The following is a 24,537-nucleotide window of genomic DNA, read 5'->3' as shown; positions in this document are numbered from 1 at the left end:
ATCTTTAATTTAACTACTATGGACTAAGCTGAAGATGTTGGCAGTAATCAATTAAAAGCTTTAGAATGCAAGAAGATTTCCAATAGGGATGGCAGCTACAATGCTTAATACGCTCAAACCATGATCTGGAACAGAAAGTTGAGTAAGTTGACAATACTTGCAAACAGCATTTTGGAAAAGTCTCAACTGAAACTAGTGGAACAGTGGAAGATTATTCTGACACCACAGGCTTCCACCATGTTAGTTAAAATTCAAGACTGATGAATGTGCAATACAGAAAGGAGGAAAGCCAACCGTACCTAGAAGCAACAATAACCTCTAAGTTAGCTACTATTAACTTGGGAAAAGAGATTATGAGGCACCATCCACAATGACTTTGAAGTATCAGCTCAGTGCTCAGCAGAAATCAAAGACAAAACAGAGTATTAAGGACCACTACGAAAGGAACAGAGAACAAGAACAGGAATATGTTGTTATGCCACACAAGATGAGATCACAGTGTTTGCATATAAAGTGCTGCATGGTTATAATTAGCACTCCTGAAAAAGGAACTGAGGTGTCACAAAGATTAAGGATAAAGTGTAGGTACAGACTGTCTCCATCATAAGATTCTTGAGATTGGAAGAGAGACAACAGAAGAAAGATAAGAGAATGAGGTTTCTAGAGTGATGAGTAGATGTGACAAATTAAAAAACAATTATGACATTTCTGAATAAACAGTAAAAAATTAAAAAAGAAAAAAATAAAAATCAATAAAGGTAACAACTACCATAAGCTTAATAGCAACAAGATACAAGTACTTTCTCCCCAGACACAACTGAATTGTGGAACTCATTGCCATGGGATATTAAGAGTCCAAAAAGAATAAACAGATTCAAGAAACCCCAGACAAATACCTGAAAAATAGCATATTCATACTGCACTCAGTTGCAAAAAAACAGAAGAAACCACCAGAAAAATGAATACTACAAGCTTGCTGCATCTCCCTAGCTCTGAGTAACCACAGAATTACTTTGACCTTTGCTATAAACCAGCAAAGATTGGGGAGTAAAGCAGAAACAAATTTTTAGTATCTGCAATGTGGATAAAGCATACTAAACACACAGTCACAGACATAAAAGTTGCTAGGTATGTTATCAAAACAAGGTAGTGTTTTTTAAACTTTCCATTAAAACAATTTACTTTAATCCCCAGCACACTTTGGGAATTTAATTTTTGCTGGCAGAACACTATCTCCTCCAAGCATATTTGCTGAAATGAAGTTAAACCTTTACCAGTAAGAGGAACATAAACCCCAGAACAAACCTAAATCACTACCTTCCTTTAAGTTTGCCATTGATTGATGGAAGTTACCTTCCTCTTCATGCCGTCATGCAATATTTGAAAACTCTTGCTAAAGTGTTTTACCTACACACGTGCTTGAAAACTTGTCCCACAACTTCCATGGCAGTGCCGTTATTCATAGAATCGCAGAATAGTTACAGTTGGAAAGGACCTCAAGATCATCTAGTTCCAACCCCCTGCCATAGGCAGGGACACCTCACACAATTCAACACTGTGGATCTTCACATGGTCTGATATATATTTAATGCATTTCCAATACTTCAGAAAGCGCTGTTCTGTATGTGACATATTATAAGAGTTACAGCCCTCACTTTAAACAAAAAATGAAAGTTTCACTAAGTTACACACACAGCATACCTTTAAAGATCCATCATCAGTTTTTAACTGAAAATTAATTCTCATTTCAAGAGAAACATGACACAGACTTGCTTTGGTTTCTTCCACACTGGCAGATTTTTCCACATCAAAAACTGTTTAAATAGCTATTTTTTTTGTCAACCAACTCTTGCACATTAATGTAATTGGATGGTGTGACTGGAGCTCTTGAATAATTTTGTTGAAATGCATCAGTACCTACAGAACTGGAGACTTTAATTTACTTCAGTTTCAAAGGATAGTTTCCTAGATATGTTGCTCTTGAAAAGCGTATTTTTATTCTGTGTTCCCTCTTTCGTTGCTCTTTTTGTTCTAGCTGCACCTTTATCTACGATGCCCTTTTCAAGCTTGTCCTTCACTGCTCTGACCTCAGAACACAACCCTATTCAGTCACACCAGCAGACATCTTTCCCCTCTCACTTCTCAGATTATTGCAGTTTTCACATTTTCTGCCAACTGTGAATAAAATAAAGGACACCATCAATAAAAAGGCACTTCTTAAGCCACATTCATTTCCCTAAGAAAAACGGACAAAATAGCCGCCTCATTTCCATTCAGCACATCTTCTCGCCACCCATTGCTTTTCTTGGTCGACCACTGCACTAAGCTTGAAATGTAGCATAAAACTGGATTCAAGAACCCTCAAATATCATTACTACAAGATTGTTCGAACTTTACTCCCCAGTTTCCTGAGGAGACCGTATACTATTTCCAAAATATCACAAAAGGGAACTTGGAAGAGAAAAACCCATCACCATCAAGTTTTATTAGCTACTAGGGGTCTACAAGTTAAATCTAAAAAAAAGAGTAATGGCTCTGTTGCATATAGCTTGTAGAGCAAGAAATACGGTAAGGATTTCTGAACATGATAGTAATTCAGCAGCAAACAACTGAACTAATACAAACTAGTTCAACTAATAAGCAGTAAACGGTTTTGGTCTGAAAGGTCCTGTTCAGATGATGCCATCTTCATGAGAGCAAGTAGAAAACCAGTAAGATCTCTCCTCAGTGTGACAATGACAAAGCCCTGTGCTAGCATTTCACCCCACAGAGGCCTTAAATGTTACAGTTCAAAACCACACAGACAAAACTGAGATATTGCTGTCCCCCTTCCCCATCGCAGTTCAAATAACAAATACTATAGGTAAATGGCTAACTTAGCAAGGAAGTGAGAGACCCATTAAAATGATTGATATTGGTAACCACAGATATCAGCTTCTATAGTACTGCATTGAATTATTTACTTAAAAGTTTCCATTACTGCAGAAGTGTCAGATATACTCACTCCAGCTTCTTCGCTCTGTATACACTAACAGTTGCCAACATGCAAACCATGCTTGAAGGAATCCCTTCCACAAGTAATACCAACAAGTACCATTTGAACCCTGGCATGACACCCATGCCAAAATATACATATATATAAAAATATATATAAAATATATAAAATACATCAATATAATATCTATATACAAGTATTTTTAATATATATTTATTTCTACACAATATTCCAAGCAAATGAAACCTTTGCTATAATGGAGTCAATAGGGAAGGAAAGAAAGAGGTGTCTAGTTTGCTCTCTGGTCCTCTTCTAGTTTTACTTCTAGAGCTACCTCTTACTTGTGGTGGCACACATCTCTGAGGAACTTCTTGTTTGGTGGAAGTTGCCACTCAGAGTTGACTCTGAGTCTTCTTTCCCTTCTGTCTTCTTGCCTCTCCATAAGAATTCAGACTGTTATCCAAACACAGCCACTTGCTTATACACCTAAAGAATCCTTCCTGGTACAAGTGCATTAACAGGCTGTGCAACACCTCTATTCTACTCTAGCACTTGCTAGAAAAAAAAGAGCAGAGTCGGTCTGGGTGGCAGTGATTGAGCTCAGGTCACCTCCAACTCCCCACTGCTGAGACTGCCATATCAGCACCACTATCTCATGTTGTGCCTTGTCACTCTCCAAAACATTTAATGTTCCAGAATTGCACTACAATACTGATATATCAGCCAAAGTTTTAGGACTGCATGTTATGCTTTCATTACCATATTCTGTAAGTTTGATGCAATTCATTATTATCTTACCTTCTTTTGGTGCAGAAGCAATTTTTTTAAACTACTGAAACTTTGTATCAATCTCCCCTGAAACCCAAGCAATGGAGACAAGCACAAGCAGGATCACACTGTCTTGGTCAGAGCAGGTTTTATCATTTACTCCAACAGGTGACTGGAGCCAAAGGAAACGAGAATTAGATTCCATGTTATAGGATTAGACTCCATAATGTCATTCTTTTACAGCACATAGTAGGAAGTCTATAAGGACAGAAAGTAATCTGTGAAATTCCAGCACCTAATACAATTCACAATTGTTGCTTAAATTAACTTCTGCTTTTTAAAGTTTCCAACACAGTAAGTCATTCTGTGGTTAATCATTCCTCATTATTACGAACCATATCTATGTAACTCCTAGCCTAATGTTCTTAAGCTTCAATATCCCCTTACTGAAAATTCTGGTCCAAGGGCCCTTCCACTATCAAATTTATATGTTCCATAAACAGAAATCGTCATTTCTCCACTGCCCCTACAGCATGTTAGCAAGGCTGCTGATTTTGACATTTTCATCTGGAAACATTCTTTCCAAAGCCTCATAGGGATTAGTCTCCAAACTGTCCTCAAACAGTCAATATCCTTCCTGAACAGTTAACACTAGTACCTACCATGCAATAGCCACGTACACAGGTAAGGAAACTTCCCAGCTTCCATTCATATATTTAAAGATTATTCTCAACCACACTACTACACAGTAAGCTCCTCTTCAGTTGCCCACTAAACTCCTTCTCCTCATGATACATTCCCCTGCATCCCCAAAACACCGTTCTCCAGAAGTTTTTGCTGTGGTATCAATATGGCCTTCAGTGATTATCTCTAGACAAATCAGCTTAGCCTCTCTATGCTATTTGTACAAAAAACAAAACGAAGCTTCCTACAAGACTTTATTTAACGTTAGTGAATAAAGCCCAGCACACTGTGCTAGTGTCTGCTCTATGGCAGCTTTATACAAATGGCTTTAATTAGCTTTTTAATCTAAAGCTTATACCTAATCACAACAGATTCCTTGGTGGAGTACTTTTTTAAGGACTCTGCTCCCATGGGGCACATTACTCCCAGTTCCCAACAACATCTCTGCAATCCCGGAAGTCACTTCATATCTTTTTCACACTGCCAGACAAAGCAACATCCAACACATTTAAACACACCCTAAACTGGCAACATCTCTCTCATGTTCAGTAAGTAGTACCTCACATTTACCATGCATTGGTCTAGGATATCGTGTGATTGTCTTTAACAGTTCATGACAGAAGTGCAATAATACTGCTCAAATGTCTAAATTACTACACAGAACGCTTCCCATAATATCCTACCAAAGGGTTAATCTAGAAGAAAAATACATGCACAGTATCTGGTGGAGCTGCAATAGTATGTCTTTCCATAGTCATAAAATAAGAGGTTATACTCTGAATTTGAAATAGTTCATAAAGCTGGTATAAAACAACTTTAATAGAAGTATAAAAGTTGTTATAATCTAAAAAATGAATGCCCATTTCCCCACAGATGTAAAAGGAAAGTAAAAAAGCACTCAATAATGTTTTCCAGTATCAAAAATACAGTCCTAGTAAATGAAAAGTGTTTGGGGTATCTCTCACTAAACATATTAACCCCCATTTCTCATGGCAAGTATGAAATCGGATAATGCAAACAAGCTAACAGAGACCTGAACAGGATTCCTTCCCTTCCCTCACCATTTTATTCTGTCAACTTCTGTTACTGGAGAATAAAACCACTTAAATAAGGATTTAAAGAGGAAAAAAAAGCAAAACACATTACTTCCTTTATTATAAGGGACCTAAAATACCACAAACCATGACTAAATATGCTTACGATTTTTTATCTGTCTGTAATGCCAAGATTCCAGCATGGTCCAGTAACTTTCTAATATGCTAAACTAATTAACAGAAAGTTTGATTTGCCCTCCTTGCTCCCTTCTTATAGAGCTCAGTTTCAGGTTTACAAGATCAGAGCATCCTAACAACACTCCCCTCCATCCCTTCATCTAGAAGCATTTAATTTCTGAAAAAACAACACACAAACATAATTATCAAGAAAAAGATCAAGTTCACTGGAAATTCCTAGACCTTTGCACAGAAGACAGTTACCAAAGGCCTTAAAGTGGCTAAAATAGGAACAAGTATTTCATTTTAAGCATTTCTGAGGTTAATTACATTGCTTGGAGTGTTAATCTCATCATAAACTGAAGTATACATAAAGTGAAATATACAAACTTTTGCATTAAACCAAGCCTAATGGCTTAATGCCCTCCAGGCATTAAGGCTCTAAAAAGTAGCCAGTGGTTATCAAATGTCAATAATATGCCAACATCTGGTCTTGTGGGTGCCATAAGGTGATGCTGGTGACATAAGAATGATGTTCCTCTACATGAAAAATCAGCACCTATATATTTGACGTGAGTTTGGTCTAGGAAGACGAAAACTATATATTAAACCACAAGCTACTGATACATACCAGTTTTCTATCAAACACCTGGGAAATCGCAAAGGATCTTCACTTTCGTGTCTGCTCTGTAGAACTTAGTGACTGATGAAAAGTGAAAAGCACTTCACATCAAGCTTGCTCCACAGTTTCCTTACAGAAGAGTAATAAGCTTGCATGGAAGTCCTTACATCATCTTCAGATACAAGTCACATACCAATATTCCTACAACACAGATATGGGAACATGCAGGGGATAAAAATAATGAAGCTGTGAAAGTCCAAATACTCAATACAGTACTGCTTTACAGCAAAGTTGGCATTTCCTGTAGAGAAGCTTCTGGTAAAGTCAATCTAATGCCAAAAAAACCCCATTTAACAATAAAATCTAATGAATCCTGGCATTTCCAACACTTGTGGCTGTATTTAAAATGTTAGCAAGTTCAGATTTGTATGGTGCCCTTGAGCCTCTTGGGTTGGTTTCTCTCCCCCCCCCCCCCCCCCCCCCCCCCCAGCAAGGGATTAGGAAACTGAGAACTTGTCAGTTCTCAAACTGGTTTACATAAACCAGCCCTACTTAGAGCCTAAGTCTGTTAGAGCCAGGATCATGACAGATCTTCACATTTCTCTGAGAATCTCAAAGACCATTATACTGCTAGCCAGGATAGCCAGAAAAACACACCTATTATCAATTCTCAAATAATTACTGAGCAGAACTCATGATAAATATCACGTGAAGTGAAATACAACTAAAATTTTATGTTGAAATACATACTTCTGGAAAATGTTCCTACATTTGTTCTTAGTGGCAGTGCAATATTCTATTATTGAAGTTAACTACGCAAAACAGCAAAAGGTCTACAGCTTTTACACCATTATGCAGGGAGATTTCAGCACGTCTGTTTTTCAATGAAAGCCTATTCTGGCAAAAAAGTCATCCTCCATTTAAAGTACCACTGAGAACTGCAACACTGACTTTTTAATTTGGTCCCAGAGATGCTTTAGAATTTTTAATGCTTCATAGCCCTGTGATACTTAAATTATAATTAAAAAACCCACAAGGGTAACACTTCCAGTTCCATACAAGATTGGAAAAACACAGTCTCCCTAAAGTGACCTACAATATGCACAGCCTCAATGACTCACTTTTATTAGTTTCTCCCTGGTGAGGTTTCCTCTCCCCAAGACACTGTTACATCATTAAACCAACAGACAAAGAAATACTCAGTTGAGTATCAGTTGGCTTTAAAAAGACCAAGACAAAAATAAAAACATAGACATTTACTCCATAATAAGAAACATGCTTGCTTATATTTTTCTCCACAATATTTCAGTATTCTTTTCTGCTCCCAATCCTCCACAATGCCTCAGCATTCAGGAAGACTCCTGCATTTTCTACTGTACAACACATCAGATAGCCTCTGCCCATTTTCCCCTCAGAAGGGGCTGAGAACTGACACATACCACACTGCTTGTCAACATCACTGCTGCACCTCCTGCTCTGGAAGGCAAACCATTAAGTCAATGGAACCCAACACCATTAACTGAGCTCTTCTGCCCTCAGTAAAGCTGCCATCAGCAGCAGCCATGGGCAAGTTCACACTCACAAAACCCTGCAAAAGTCTACTAGAATTGCTGAGTGCACTCACTACAAAGTATTTTGTCTCAGTGACACTGTTTTCAAATTCTGTCTCTCACTTGCTAACACTGAATCAGGTAAGACAATAATTATTCCCACTAGCTACTTAATGCCGAAGCCAACTAGCTGAGACCTTGCTCACTCTCACATAATACAGAAAACATTTAAAGCAGGAGCTCCTCAGTAGGTAGACAGCACGATATGTGATAGATACTTTACAACCTGATTTCAGTCAGGTGCTAGACATTTACCATCTCATACTGGGCCACCTAAATTTAAACTCCCAAGATTTTTTTGCTTTCCACATGGTCCTGGACAGCCTATCTTTCAAAGTGAAAACCTCAGACACTTCTAAACATCTGTTTGTGCATTCACCTCAGACTGCCCAAGGATTCACTTGCTTCCCTACAAACAGACATGGCTTGTTAGACTGGAATAAATTTATATTAAGGCCTGATTTGCACTTGCAGTAACACAGGCGTAACTACCAGGTGGTTTTCTATTTGACACAGCATACAGAAATAGAAGAGTACCAAAAATGCAATAGCAGCACTTGTTCAACCAGTACCCCAGCTAGTCCTCCAGGACCACAAAGCAGGAGCAGTGGCTGTTGCACAGGGAAGCAAGCAGATGGAGGGAAGCCTAGCATGCTGGCAAAGCTTTGGGGCTAGTAAGGCTTCACAGGGAGAGCATATGCAGAAACTGTGTGAAGAAAGGAACTGAAGTGCTCACATGGGGACTGAACAGTAAATAATTTTGATGCTAGGGCAAGTGTTGAAACTAGTCCTAAAGCAGAAGTTATCAACTGTAAAGAAGGATGTAGGCCCCTACTAAATTGTTCTTTTAACATGTCAATTATAAAAGTGAAAATTCTTGATCTAGACAAATTATGGAGCTTAAACTTTCTATAGAAAGTATAATACTACTGAGGACCAAGGAGACATTTAAATTCAATCACTCATATGAATACTTCCCCCAAGAAAAAGATTTTACTATGTACTCTGAGTTGAACTACTTAAAAATACAAAGACCCTATTTTCTTTCAGTGATAAAACTTCCAGAAAGAGCAACAGTCATATAAAAATTACCAGAAGTAACAGAGATCAAATGAGAAAGAACTTGCTGTTAAAATAAAGGTTTGTCAGTAGCAGAGGCTATTTAAGATCAAGCAAATTTTAATCCAGTTGCTCCTTAACAAACTCATTTCAGAGTAAAATAGAGCTGTGGTGCCATTCTGTCAGTGGCAGCTGTGTTTTGAAAGGTTCTTGCCACTCCCTTAGGTCCCCAGATACTCATTTCTGTGCTCCAGAGGTGCCAATCCTATTGTTTGCATGACTGTGCTCCAACTTAGGGTTTTAAGAACTATTCCATTTAAAGGAGAAAACACAAAACAAAACCAAAACAGCAAAACCACCCCAATAAAGTACTTGTTAAAAATACAGCCGATACAACAATCCAAAAAGTCCAAACGACAAGCTAGGAGAGAAGTAACAGAAAAATCTTATATTGGATTTTTCCCTTGCTCAGAATAACGGAGTCACAACTTCGTAAGAGGGAAAAATCATTCATGTCTGGCAAGAGACTGCACTCTGGCTTTGTTTCTCCTCCCATTTTTCCAAATCTTCCCCAACAAGAGAAAACCCCACCCATGCCTAACAAGTTCTACTTTCCTCCTTAAGAGCTTGTAAGAAGTATAAAGAGTGCAAAACCAACAAAAGCTGGAGTTGGGTCATTTTCTTCCTGGTTTTCAACAGGAGGTAAGATGGAACTCCCTGCATCTTTTTCTCTAAGGCAGAGACACAGCAAAGAGAGCAGAACATAGGATATACAGAAGAAAAGAAGAGGAGCACTGGGAAAGCACAGAAGAAAATGCTGATAAATTTGTCGGGGGGGGGGGGGGGGGGGAGAGGAGGAAGGGGGGAGGGAATCTCATAAAAGGATTTTCTTCCAAGAGGTGAAAAAAAGAGGAAGAAAATCATCTGAAATTTACTACATTGGATAAAAGAAACCATGCTATCATATTTGTGAAGTGAAATCTCTTGGTCTTTTGCCTCTATTTGAATAGGTGTATATATTATGGTAATTCAACATTCGACAACACAAAACATTGATATGAAACAAAACTGAACTCAAAAGACTACCTTTGACTATTATTGTATCTTTTCTGATTCAATATACATAACACCTGCTGTAATGTGTAAAAACAGGAGAAAAACTGTTAGATTTACTTGTTTAAAACAGAAATTGATTGCTTCATCAACAGCCCACTTAGCAAAGCATAAACTCTAACAGAATGCTATGAATAGGCCTGCATGTCTTTTCTGGATGGAAAATTTGGCCATTGATGGGACTGTCAGAGACTAAATCACCACAAGTCATGCTACTCTAACACAACTACACAGTCACTGAACAATTTCTGCATGAACACAATTGCTTAATAAAAAAAAATAAAAAATTACCTACTATGCTCTTTTCAACTTCTCAAATAAAAAAAAATACAAAACCAAAACTGCACACTGAGAAAAAACAAACCTGTTTCCCAAAAAGGCTACAAACAGTCTATTTATGAGACAAATAAGGCCTTTATTTTTAATAACATATCACACTGGCTTTGATTTACTTACCTTGGATATTCTTTTATGAAAGCAAACCAGCAAAAGAAAACCCCAAAACATTATTTTTAAATATATAGGTTACAAACTAAACTGCTGTTTCAGTATTTTCCACCTAGCTTGCAGAGCTGCAATTTAAATTCTTTCAACCTGCAGAAACAGGATGAAACTCACTAGTTTTACCTTCAACATACTTGAAGCAGCAAGGAAGACAGTCTCAGAAGTTAGAAAGGATGAAGTAATGCTATTTCTCTTACATTGATGCTTCCTGAACTGTTGCTGCAACAAGCTTATGACCTTACAAAGTTTCCAGGAAAGATGAACTATACAAAAGTTAACACAATAAAAATGCCACAGGTTATAAAGATACCTAGTCTAATGAGAGCTTTGATCATTTGGGTTCCTCATCTTGTAAACTTCCCATAGCTCCCTATTCTACAGCTTTCTGGCTGACAGACTATACTTACGTTCCTTTACATTAAAGAAACACTTCAGGGAGGTGTTGCAGAATTACCAGAGTAAACTGGTATTAAATTACTCTATTATGTAGCTCCAAAGCTGAGCACAACAGAACTTTAGTTCATACATCCAAAACTGCACAGACAGTCTTCAACCCTTTATGCACTCTTCAAACATGAAAAACAATCCATTTTAGTTTTCTGTCACAACTGAAGGGAGTGGGGAACTGAACCAAAACACACACATTAATGCACTACAAGCACAGACCAGTACTACGTGCCTCAGCCCATATGCATGCTCCACAAAACACTTGCTGTTAGGGTGGTTGCTTTGACTGCCTATGACAAACTATATTTACCATGCATCTGTGCTTTTCACCTGTCCTCTTCTGAATAATTCCATCCACAAGGACTGATCTTAGACATACAGAAGAATCCCAATATCTATGAATTTAATTAATTTATTGCTTTCACTCCATATTGCAAAATATGTCTTCATAAAACCCAAGTACACTAATTCATCAGAAATGTAACTTCTGATGTATGAGAAACGGAAGTAGGAGCTTGAAGCATTTGCTCAAACCAAAATACTTTTCTTCACAAAGCATATTAACACTTTTACCTGCATTTGGAAGATGTAAAAATTATGCATTTTTCTGCTTTTACAAGTATCTACAAATTTTAAGTCTGTAAATGTGATCTAACATCATGGTGGGGGGATTGGAACTCGATCTTCAGGTCCTTTTCAACCCTAACTATTCTATGATTTATAGAGAACAAGTTTTAGATGAGACCTCCATGGTTCATATTATTTAGGAATGAGGGGAAGAACTGCACTGCATTTCTGAAGTATCTCACTTAAATGTCATGGATGTCTGTACTGAATAAATGATACAACATACAGTTGCATTGTGTTCTTCAAGGGTGCATTTTATTTCCAAATATAAAATAACACAGCTATTCCAAACTGTCAGTACAATCTCGCATATCAGTAGAATGTCTTAATGATGGCTTTGGCTCACTCAAAAAAATACATAAAAGCACCCAATTTGAATGTTTATTCCAGTAAATCCGGGGGGGAAAAACCTCTAAGACTTCTAGAACTGTCTTTACCTGACCTCAACAAACTTTACACACAGCAAATAGCAGCAGTACGTACTGAAGAATCATAAGAATTAATAGTCTAATACAGAAGATATGTTCGGTTTTGTTTCTAATGCTCCCAGAATTTTAAGAAGATTAGACTTTCAAGTGACACTGTCTGCTTGGAATCCAGTCAATTTAAAATGAGGCAAAATGGATTTACATCCATTTCACATTCCTCAGCTATCCTAACCCTTCTGACAATTTTTATGGTTTTGAGAACATGGCTGCAGTAGAAGTAGCAAAGTAACTACTCACAGAAGCTAACAAAGTGAACTGACTAACACAAATTATTTCCTTGATACTTCCTTGCTCATACTAGTACTGGATATAATATCTCTTGACAAAACATTGATTACTTTATTCATAAGCATTTACATTTTTTTTCTTACCAAGTTACTATAAAAAGCACACACCCTCTGGAAACATAAAGGAAAACCTTCTTTCTTTCTTTTTTGTTCTGAGTGGAACAGATTACATCTTCTGAAAATTGAGTGTCAGTGGCTGGAAGCCCAAATCTGTTTCATCTTTCAGCATAAGGACAGGAAGTAAGGTCACTGACAGCTTCTAATTGAAAACATCTTCAAGCCAGATTTTTGCTCTAGATCAGGATTTTGTTGTGGGACATGCAATTTCTGTTCCAACACATCACACAACTAAGTCCCAATTCAGCAGTAGCTGCAGTTTTAAATACAGATGTCCATTCGATAAGTTACCTAATCGGAACTCAGTATAGCTGATGAACAACCGTCTTTCTTCTATTCATAAAGTAAAGCAGTATTAGCCCAGAGGGGTCTGCTACATAAAGCTTTGTCTCCAAATAATGTTGAACTAAATCACTGTGGCTCTGTGGTTGAGCACTGCTCACTGGAAGCTGCATACACAATGGGGAATTTATTTACAACAGAATTACAAGCCACAAGAAAAGGTAAGACAGGCTTACCATCTAATCCAGTTCACACCCAACTAGAAGGAGAATAAACACTCCCTGCACCACCCTGCAGTATCAAACAATTGCCCTTAAATTAGGACAGAATTATTACTTCCACTTTATATCCACAAACTAGTTCCATGCACTACTGGCTTGGGAGCAAACAAAAGGAGATTCCTCATTGAAATCACACCAGTTTAATTTTTCTTACTCAGTATGAACACTCAATAGGAAATTCTGTCCAATATGGTTTGAATTAAGAAAAAAATGGCTGAAAACAAAATCTGTAAATTCTATCAAATACTATTTAAGAAAAAACATCCTCACGTGTATTGCCTACCTGTCCTGTGTGACCATTTATCTTCAGGTGTATCTGCAGTTCTCAGTAAGATACCTGTATCTTAGCAGGTACGCAAGTTTTCTCTACAAAAACTGAGACCACTTAGTCCTTTAGAAAATGCCTCATGGAAGTGCTTCAGTTTCTTCTGCACAGCTCTAGGGCAAGCTCTGAAGTGAGGATGCTCTAGTCAAACATACAAGGAAGCCATTAAAACCTCTAACTTACCAATATCAAGCAGCCCTCTTCTTACCACAGCACTTCTCAACTAAGCCTTCCACCATCAATACCCTAAATCCATATTCCCCATTTCAAACACTCTTAGAGTAACCCCAGTCCCTAGCATTTATCTTTGCTGTTCCCTATTTCAATATCCTACTTAACAAAGATCCTCTCTCACCCTGCCATACTAACCAATTTCAGATAAAGGGCACAAAGACAACTGCCTGTTATCTTAACTGTCCAGAAAAGGTCTGTCAGGACACAGTTGCTGCAAAGCTGAGAACTGTGCACACCTAAGCAGCAAGCACACAGCTCTGGCCAGGACATCCGTGCTGCTCTCCCTGCAGTTGCCACTCCAGTCAGGAAACTCAGTCACTCCCCAGTTGCCTGGTAGGGCACGCTCTGACTGCCTCTCAGATACTGAGGAACAGAAGCTTTGCTTTCTCCCTTCAACATAGACCCCTGTCCATGTGGTGCACTGGCCATGAGTACATACAACACATACAATTAAAAGATTTGGTCTTGAGCTATTTAACGCTTAGTTTCCCAATTATCTTGCATCACTTAGGGCCACTTCTTTCCACCATCTCTCCTTTGCTAAGGTCAAGGATAAATCCTAAATTCTGTGCCCAGAAAAACAAGTTCCCAGCTTGCCCAGTTATACATAGTTACATCAATTAAGTGTTTTGACCATTAACACTTCCTCTCTTTCCATCTCACTTGCTGGAAATACAAATGCTAATGATTCAGTTAACGAATAAAGATGAGACAGACAGAACCACATCCTCACCATTTATGTGTGTCTGTCCTCTCAGTGGTAATCTATGCAGTATTATAAAATGCTTAAGAGACTGAATTTGCACAACTTCAAAAATTAGTGTGTTCCTCCTGCCCCTTATCACTAAGGATAAAGCCAATATAGCAAGGATTGTAAAATATTCTTTGAAAATTTACAAAACTGTTAAGTCTAAAATCAATCATTCAAAAGTTAGGAAGTATCATTATTAAGGCTACCTATGAAATCCTAATTCAGCTTTTCTGTGCACAAACATTATGACACAGTACTTAACTATACAATCACAGATTGTTTCTTCACTTGAATAGCCCACCAGTTTTCAATAATGAATAGATATGGGCCCCAATGTTGTAGTCTGCACATAAAATACATTTTTTATAGAATCTCACAAAAACAGAATTGAAAAATACTTCAGGAGGTCATCTATTCCATCCTTTTTCACACTATGAATCACTGTTACAATCCACTTCTGTTAGATCATTATACAAGCTATTCTCTCAACTTTGTTTTTTTTTTATTATTGCCTCAAACCATGTACATCTTTCCGGTCTTCATTATCGCAGTGTTCTAAAGATCAGCAGTTAGAAAACTTTTCCTGTTCACTGCAATTCAAGTCTTTTACTTGCTTTCCTACTCGACACAAACAACAGTTTGTTACACTTCTTTGTATTTATCTTTTGTATGTCTGAATAAAGTCCTGTACACCTGCCAGATTTTGGGGTTGTGGGTTTTTTTTTGTTCCAGATTTGGCAACATCAATACTTCTGTGATCTGAACTGTCTCCGGTAGCCTGTCTCTTCCTTGAAGGACAAGGTCCCACAGTAGACACAGCATTCCAGCTGGAGCTCTTCCACTGCTGAAGAGAATGAACCAGTTATTACACAGGATATGCCAAAGACCATAACCCATAAGATCCTGCTGACTGACATTCTGTCTGTGATCCACGATAAAAACAAGGTCCCTCTATTCAGCATTGCCTATTCCCCATCTTAACCACTGTGCAGGTTTTCAGCCTCTTCAGTATGATACTATCATGCACTGAAAAGCATCTGGATTTTCAGACCCTTGTTTTACTATGTTTCCAGCATTCCTCTTTCTTTCCCCCTCTCCCCCTCTCTTGCTATTGAATTTTAGCCTCTTCCATCTACTTCAAGCCACAAGACCAGAGACACTGCCTTGACCAGGTAACTAAAGCCAATTCAAAATTCTATACAGGGAACTGATTCACAGAAAGGCAGCCTGGCTATATCAGAGGGGAGAATGGAAGAGGACTAAAAGGACTAGAAAACAATTTGTGTGTGAAGAAACAAGCAAGCAGGGGATGTAGGCTGAAATTGCTAGAATTGAAAGTGAGCAACAAACATAAGCAACTATAAGAGTTATTTTAATGATAATTTAGTTTAAAAAAAAAAAACAAAACAAAGGAACAAAATCCTATTACACCTTGACACAGCATACTATGCCTTTCCATCTCTAAGGCTAGTTAACTCTCACTAGAAGAGTCTTAATATGGTGCATACTGTTACACCACCAGCTGTTACTCTTTGCTTACAAATAGTTTACTTCTTACATTTCTGTAAGTTCAGTACACTGTTTTATCATACACTGGATCTTTACCATTGTAAAGACAGACGTCTCTGGCTTTCTGATGAACTCTTCTGCTCTCTGTTACTAACTCTGAACATTCCATGCCATTTCAGAAATAAAACAAGGAATTACATCTAAGAAATTACATTTTACAAACAGTAAAACTAAGAAACAAGGTCAAATTCTGAGTGCCTAATCTGAAACATTAATGAGTATTTAGAGTTACAGACACAAGATCTATTCAGGAACAGCTCTCCTTGACTTCTTTGGCAGCTGCAAGCACTCATCATTTCTGCAATACAGATCCCAGAGGTCTCAAGTCCAGTAAATGAGGAACACACAGCTAGTGACCACCTGTGGGAAGTTTGATTTAAGCAACTTGCTCACATCACTGAAACTCTGCAAGAGCAACATTATTCAATTGTCTAGGACAGCATTTAATTACATTAACAGTAAAACCTTTATTCAAACTTTCCTGGCCCTCACCTCATTCATTTCACACCTTCGAACATCTGCTACAAAAGGAGCAAGAGTCCTATAGATAAATTCATTTGCTATCCAACACCCATTCCTCCCCAGAGCAGGATCAGTTTTGCACACTAAACACAGTGAGGGTCCTGTCTACATGTGGGGTATGTGTATGCACAGATATTTATATGCAAGTGCCTATACGCCTATAAATATTATCTATATGGGTATACACTATGTGATCATGTGTGTATAGCTGTGCCTGTAAGTTACGGTACAGAAGTAGTTTAAAATTGTACAGCTTATTGTAATGTCAGTATTTTCAACTTGCCAATTTTTGCTTTTGCAGTCTTTATATGCTGCTACAATTTCTGTGGAGGAAATCTTCCAGTTTTTAAACAAACTCTGAAAAGCACTGCTGTCACAAAGCTGAAACATGCACATTCATGAAATGTTCAAAGAGAAGCAGCAGATTATCATGCTCCCGCCTGAGAGAAAAGGGCCAACACTATGAAGCCCCAGGTTCTGTGCAGAATCCTGGAGAAAGTGTCCCAGAACAACATGCCCACGCTTCCCCATTCCTAAATTCCAAGCTTCATGCTTTTAGCTACACCTCTTCAAGTCTGGTTACAGTCCCTTATCTTCCCTGCTTCTGATTCCTTCTTTCAGCACCCTTTTTTTGAGGTTTATTTTCCCTTTTCAAACTAAGTCCATCTGTGTTTCCCAGTGCGCATGCCCTTACCAGGCAGCACTGCTTATTTCTCTGAGGTTTAATTTCTGCATTGCAGTTTCCCTCATCCACAGATCTATTTCCCTGACCTGATGTCTTGCCTCCTAGCCCTTTTGCCCTGCAATTTCCAGTCTCCTTCTCATAAACCCTCTTGTGATTTGTGTGTCTCACCCCCTCCTCCTCCTCCAATTTCCAGGTTTCTGCACGCATCTCGTCAATGAGCTGAACAGTGACTGGAAAAGATCCATAGAGCCTTGCATTATGCCTGTTGCTTAATTAAAATCCAAGTCCCATGCTAGGTCTTTTTAAAAGCCTTCTCTGATTTCTCTCTTGGGCCTAATGCAATAAACAGCACCACACCACAAGGCAGATGCCTGAGTTTCCCTAAAGAAAGTAAAGCACTCTATTACACAGCACAGACACACCTTTAAGAACAAGGTAGACAGGTGCTTCTTCTCAGTCCTAAAGCTCAACCCAGTCCCACCTCTGGAGCAGTTTAGACAGACTTTCACAGGGAAGTCAAATCTGTCACATACCACTCTGGGCTATGGGAAGCATATTTAGTACCTCGTCAGTATCAATAGGTAGGTAAGGTGTCATGACAATAGGCTACATCTGAGTTTCAGCAGACAAAAAAAAAAAGAAGAAAAAGCATAATCACTATCACATTATGTGCCTAAATTCGGTTGCTACAAGCTTTTGAAAAAATATCCTTTTCAAAGCAGCAGTGGAGAAAACATCCCCTTCAGAGCAGGCACAATCTGCCAGTTTAACTGCATGCTACAAAGCATACGGGTATTAAAGTTGTTCAGAAAAGAAGCTGACAGAACTCAAAGCAGTAACCATTGTTTTCCTCTTGCCTTACTTAACACCAGAAGTAGCTGAACTCTTTCAACTGACATTTCACAGAGCAAAACCAAAAAAGCTTCGGCCCATTGCAAAATGTACACTTCATAAAATTTCAGCTGAAAAAGTAAAGTTTGTTCTCAATGCCACTGCAAAGCAATAATACATCTTACGAGCATTTTAGAGCATCTTGCAGCTTTAATGAGCACAATCAGCCCAGTCTACCATTTACAGTATCTACCCTGTTCATTTTACCTGCCATTAATTACATTGATATAATCAGCGATGTAAGCACTGATGATCGGTTCTCTCTCTTCCCTATCTCATGCATTAGGAAAAAGACACCACTAATCCATTGCTCCTATGAAGGAGTTTTCCCTTAGTCTTCTAAACCAGCTGTCTCCAATAACATCAACAGCTGAAAATACAGCACATACAGGGAGTGTCAATCAAATCTGTTACTGAGCTCATGTGAGTTTAGCAACCCCTAAAGAAAAGCACGGAAATTTATGACTTTTAAAGGGATAAAAAGACATCACATCATGTAACTCCAGAGTGCAAAACTGGCCATACTAACAAGGACTCTGTGAAAATGTGGTGCTCATACATGAGTCAAAAAAGAAATTAAGTCTGTATTGTTCATTTAATGCTACCATTTGACTTAACTTTGGGGTTCTAAGACATTTCCTTATGGTTCTTTACATATACATAAGGAAACAGATTCCCACAACACACTCTGTTTAATAACTCTTGCACAATCAGTGTTTTTCATACTGTATGCCACAATGGGCCAGGCTGGAGACACACTAGTAGTAAAGGACATCATCCATAATAACTCTTACATAATCAGTGTAATTTATACTGTACACCACAATGGGCAAGGCTGAAGACTCATGGTAGTTTAAGACATCAACCATAAACAGATTTATTTTCAAATGAAGGAAAGCCATGTCTCCCACAGTTGAAGTGAAACTGTATTATTAAGAAGTCTACTCTGCTTCACTCCTCTCCCAAGCAACCCTCCCACACACACACTATGAACTGAAAAGTAAGAACTGCGTTGTCAGAATCTGCCATTTAACACAAGCATCATCTCACCATACCTCTTGGAAAAGATATGTGCTGCAGCAAGAATCACTGCTAATGTGTCCAGTGCCTGAAATCTGTTTCCAAGGCATGTCAAAACCCTTAAAGCCTACTTTGTTAAAGGCATGCTATACTTCCAGTCACAGCCTTGCCTGAGAAATCAAAGACCTTACTTCACAGAAAACACATGTCACTCACAAAACAGGCAAAACTGAACAAAAAGCTGCACTGTCCACTAGCTTGTTTAGCATTCTAACTTCTTGAAAGAACATGTAAACAAAGAACACATTTCCTCTGGCAAGACTACAAGTCTAGCTTGCAGACACGAGGATGACAAAGCAAGCACAGCACAGAAAGCAGCCTTAAAGGGAATCCTCCAGCCATATGGGTCTTCTGTGAAAATGAACTGGAAGCAAGCTTGACAAGCTGAACTGGCCACAAGAGACACGATGCCAACTCAAGTGTCTGCGACACACTCATGCAATTAAGTTGAATAAATAATATCCTGCAACTGTCCCATAAGGCAGATACATCTGATTCCCTGCTTGACCTCCACAAGTTGCCTTTAGTCCCCAGTCTCTGAGGAGACCCACTGCAGACTTTTCCAAGTCCATCTCACAGATCTCCACACTCCCCAGGAAAACCACGCAGCGAGACAAGATAAATCCTCCTGATTGTCAGTGAGGGAATTGCACAGATTGTGCAATGGAACAAAAGCAAAACCACAGCCTGAGCTGAGCAATAAGACATTCACAGAGCCCAACCAAAGCCCTAGTTGAGAGGTGCTCAAATACATACCTGCCTTTGGCACATCAGCAATTTATCCACATACTCAGAATTCAGCATCTGCTTAACTGTGGAAATTGAAGCCCTGATTCAGCAACTTGTGACTTCAGTGGGAGTTGGATCAGGCATTCCAAAACCCAAGTTGATTTTCTACTAAATTTTCTTAAGTACAACATTCACTTTGCTATTTCAACTGCAAGCAAGTGGCTCTAACAGCCATTCTGCTCTTACTCGATGACTTTTCTGCATAACTCAAAGTTGTAGGAGTTTATTCTTGCTGTGCCTACACGAGTCAAGACCAAATGGCAAGGAAAGCAAACAAACTGCACCCAAGAGAAATACTCAGGGAGTTGTAAATTTGTGGGGCAATTAAGGGAATACTGTCCAAGCCTACTGCTTATGACTAGTACACATCTTACATACCACCATCAAAACATTTCAAGGCTAAAAGAATAAAGGCTGCAACCTAATTTTTTAAACACTATAGGCCCAAGACATGAGAAATTGGAATCTTGTCATGCTTTTTAATAAAGCATTTCACCTTAACCTAAAAGGAACAAAATATTTTTGTTTTATGCAACCTGCAGTCTTCAAAACACTACAATCGAAGGACCATTTCTGAGATGTCTATCAAAAGCATCCTCTGAAGAGCAAGTGTGCTCTTAGTATGCAAAAGTTCACATGCCTTGTGGAAAGAGAAAGCTGTAGGACTCGCAAATTAAAACTGCTTGAAGGCTCCTGCACTAGACTGCACAGGAAAGCATTGCTTTGAGCAAGATCTGCTGTCTCCGGGTGCTCTCTTCCAGCAGAACAAACACTGGCTAGGTTACATAATATTTCTATTGCTGTTCTTAAGTTATACAAGCAAGCACAACAATCACACGAAAGCTGACAGAAATCCACCACAATGTTTAATTAAGAACTACTAAATATGAGACAAACAATTAAACAAAGGCCTTCACTGGACTTCCTATGAAAACCTAGAAAGAGAAACCCAGCCATTCTATTAAACTTAAAGAGGCAGAAACACCCGAACAAGTCTCAACTTAAGAACTTATCACTTCTATTTGTATGCAAAGCATGTTCTATTTAAGAAAAAGAATCTCTGAAGCTTACTAGAAATTATCAACTGTCACATAGGCTGGAAATGGATCAACTTTTGCTGGCTAAGAAGGGAGCAGAGCCTAAGTTCCCTGAAAAGCTAGTCAGTCACCACCAATCCACACACTACTTTCTGAAGTAGAAACAAAGTATTTTTAATAAGATAAGCATGTTTTATAACACCAAGGCTTCTCAAGCACCCAACAGTAATCGCCACGTTGTTTAAATAAAAGAGCTGGTCCACTTCATGAAATTGTTTAATGCAGGTTCTTATCACCGCTTTCCACTTATCAACGATTTATTGACGCTGATTAAAATGTATTACTTTATACCTGATATCTATCAAAAAGAAAACCTAGAGTCACAGCAAATTCATCTCTTTCTATGAAATGGCAGTTGTTGCTTTTTCTTTATGTTAAGTATTAGATATGAACCAAGAAGTACTGTGGGAGCAGAACCAAAGGAGACAGCTTTGTGATTAAACTACCTGCTTAACTACAGACTAATTTTGATGTCTAAAGCCACTAGAGAAAAGAAGGGAAAAGAAAGGCGGTCACTGATTACTGGCTGCTTGAAAGTATGTACTAAGCACACACACACACCCCCTCTGAAGCCCCAACAGTTCTCTCCACACACACGTCACACACAGCAGTGCTCAGAAAGCAGCACTCTGCCTTTCCAGGGGCTCTGATGTTTCTTCACAACTTGAAAGGCGAAGGCGAACCCGACTGCCTTGCACCCCGCAGGTGCCACCTCCGCCCGAGACTTGGCACCCTCATACGCTCCAGGCACCCCCAAACGCCGCAGGCGCTGGGCAGCCCGCGCCGGGCACCACCGGCTCGCACAGGGCACCCCACACGCCGGGAACACGGGGTCCCCAGGAGGTGTGGTACAGGAATGCCACCAACCTCCCCCCACTGCTGCTCTTCCTCGATGCACAGAACGGGTCCCGCGTCCGAGGCCCCCTCCCCGCCCCGGCCGCGAACAATGCCCGCGTTTTCTGGCGGAGCTCCCCAACAGCGCCGCGCACACGAGCGGCCCCCGCCCGCCCGCGGCACCGCCGCATTGTTAGCGGCGCTGCCGACCCCCGGTAACAGACACCGGCATGCGGGAACGGCAGAGCTCAACCACCCCCTTCCATCCCGGCACACCTGCCACGGCCCGGCAGGCCCTCTTTGTTCCCTTACCTGCGGCGGGCGAGCCCCGCAGCGCCGGCACGGCGAGCAGCAGCGGCAACAGGGCGGGCAGCGCCGGCCGCCACCTCGGCGCGGCCGCTGAGGCCACCACGAAGCGTGTCACCCCCTCCATGGCACGGCACGGCACGCCGCGGCCCGACGTCAAGTCATCGCGGCTCCCCGGGTCCCCCCCGCGGGATGAAACGGCTGGGCGGGCTCGGCGGCTCCTCCCGAGCGCATCCACCGCCGGCGGGGCAGGGACACGCGGGGACGGGAGGCAGCCGTATCCCTCCCTCCCCACGCCCACCCCGAGAGCAGTATTCACGGGGGCAGCGGCACGGCGCTAGCCGCCTCCCCGCAGCTGCGGGACGGGACAGAGACAGCAGGGCCCGTGAGCAGCTCGGCCCCCGGACAGGGAGGTGGAGGGAAGCCCCGGAGAAGGGAGGCTCGCCCGGGCTGGCAGCTACGGCCCCTCACGTGGGAAGCGGCAGCAGCTCCGTCCCTGCCACCCGATGCTCACTCGCTCCCTCCCTCGCTCGCTAACCCCGGCCGAGGCCGTCCCGCGGCGGCGAGCGCAGCGGGACCGCCCGCCACCTGCGCGCCCCCGCCCCGCCGTCCGCGTCTGCGCGGGGGCGCGCCTGCCCCTCCCCTCTCCGCCGCTGGGCGGGGGCTGTGGCGAGGGAAGGGAGGGGCCAAGGCCCTTGCGAGGCCCGGGTCAGCCAAGGGCCGCCCCTGTTAGGGGGACCCGCGGGGAGGTCGGGGGGCTGAGGTGGTGTTGGCGGACGGGCCTTCGCTTCGTCCTGGCTGCGAGCGGAGCTTGGGGGCTGGAACAATAATGAACGTCCGCGTGGAAAAGGAGAAGACGCAGGGATGAGGACATAGCTACGTGGCAGGACAGCCTCGTAGCGTTAGTGTTGCTCTAGGGCAGAGCGAGAGCAAAAACTGGGGGATCCTTTCACCACAGGGTTCCTCCATACCCCGGCTCGCCCCAGGAGTATGGCCAGCACCGAAGGGTGGGAAAAGGTCCCACCGGAAAGCAGAGCTGCGCTCACCTAGTTTGCAGCTGCTCCCGCGATGCAACAGGCTAATAGTACATAACAGTACATCAGGGTCCTTCCCAACGCACAACATGGTCACACAGATACACCTCACACCCAGAGAAGGGTGGAGCAAAGGGCTCGTTTGGCTGCCATGCGGGACTAAAGCAATACCCATAGGCTTTAGCTGTACATCACACAACAATGCACATCACAACGTTGTATCGTGCAGGCAGGGCAATGTGGTAGATCCTTTGCAATGTAAGCAAGCACTGCTGAAATCAGCCAAACTACATCAGCTGAAGATGTGGCTCAACATAGGCACGGTGGGTAAGGGGAGGGTGCAATAAACCAGTCTGGTCTTAGGTTAGACATTTTCAGGTCAGAAAGTCCAGAGTTACCCTGTCTTTGGCAAGGTATCAAAGGCAATCGCCATGATGAGCACTTCAGGCCTTCCAGCACAAGACCTATACTTTCATTCTAAAAGTCTCAGCCAGTACAATATAATTTGCTTTCATTGTGTGCAGTGGACAGATGTTTCACAGAAACGTCATGGGTGATTACAACCTGTATCTTAAAATGAAACCCAAAATCTAAACTGTAATATTGCATGCAAGGATGTTAAATGTTGCAAAAAGAAGGCCACAGTGGGACAAAAAACCCTAGATTGGGTAGACACCAGCCCTCTGAAAACAGCTCAGCTCAAAGAGCACTATTTAGCCTTATTTTTTTAATATATATCCACCATTTGTGGATATGTGCCATGTCAGTCACTTCCTTGCTGCGATCTCTCTTAGTTTCCATTGTCCTTCCCAGCCATTTTTGAAGATGTACAGTGCAGGCTGAACAATAGCCACCAAAAACTTAGAACCACAATTCATTCCAGTATGCCTTCATTGTAAGCAATGGCATGCACCTGTGTCTGGCACACTCTATTTTCCAGGTGTGGTTTTCCTTTTCTTTTAATAAGCTAGACCTCAGAAGTACTCAGTAGGTGAATAGGATTCCATCCCTGCTTCAGATTCAGTGGGAGTTTTGGCAGTTATGACCCTTAAAATACTTAATTTCAAAACATACTTCAGACACTGCCTATCAGCTCTTTTGATGAAAGAGAGCACACTGTATCCTTGTCCTTACACTGCCTCTAGTAACAGAGCTCATAAGACTGCCTGTAGTACATTTCAGATTGCATGTGGATAATTTGTTCCACCAAGATCCAAAGGTAACTTCCCAGACTAAAGTGTGAGACAACTCCTCTCACATTTCTGACATGTTACCCATAATGAAATCCACCGCAACTGCTAAGTCATTCACTGTCTCAGCTAACA

At 40.9% G+C, this 24,537-nt stretch overlaps 1 protein-coding gene across 4 annotated transcripts in view; it reads right to left on the bottom strand.

Moving 5' to 3' along the window:
- KIAA1549 (KIAA1549 ortholog) overlaps nucleotides 1-22,698 on the bottom strand; it is a 144,752-nt gene extending 122,054 nt beyond the window's left edge. For 2 of the 4 annotated variants that reach the window (XM_034062837.1, XM_034062838.1), the window contains exon 1: nucleotides 22,185-22,698. In XM_034062837.1, coding sequence (XP_033918728.1) covers nucleotides 22,185-22,305 — 121 coding nt within the window. In that variant the 5' untranslated portion in view covers nucleotides 22,306-22,698. The remainder of the gene's footprint in view (nucleotides 1-22,184) is intronic. The other 2 variants (XM_034062835.1, XM_034062836.1) reach the window with 1 other exon arrangement.
- Between the last annotated feature and the right edge of the window lie 1,839 nt (nucleotides 22,699-24,537).

Source organism: Melopsittacus undulatus, chromosome 5, assembly GCF_012275295.1.
Source record: "Melopsittacus undulatus isolate bMelUnd1 chromosome 5, bMelUnd1.mat.Z, whole genome shotgun sequence".
In the NCBI taxonomy this organism is placed as follows: Eukaryota; Metazoa; Chordata; class Aves; order Psittaciformes; family Psittaculidae; genus Melopsittacus; species Melopsittacus undulatus.
The sequence above is the reverse complement of the archived record's forward strand: the minus strand, read 5'-3'. Positions and strand labels throughout refer to the sequence as shown.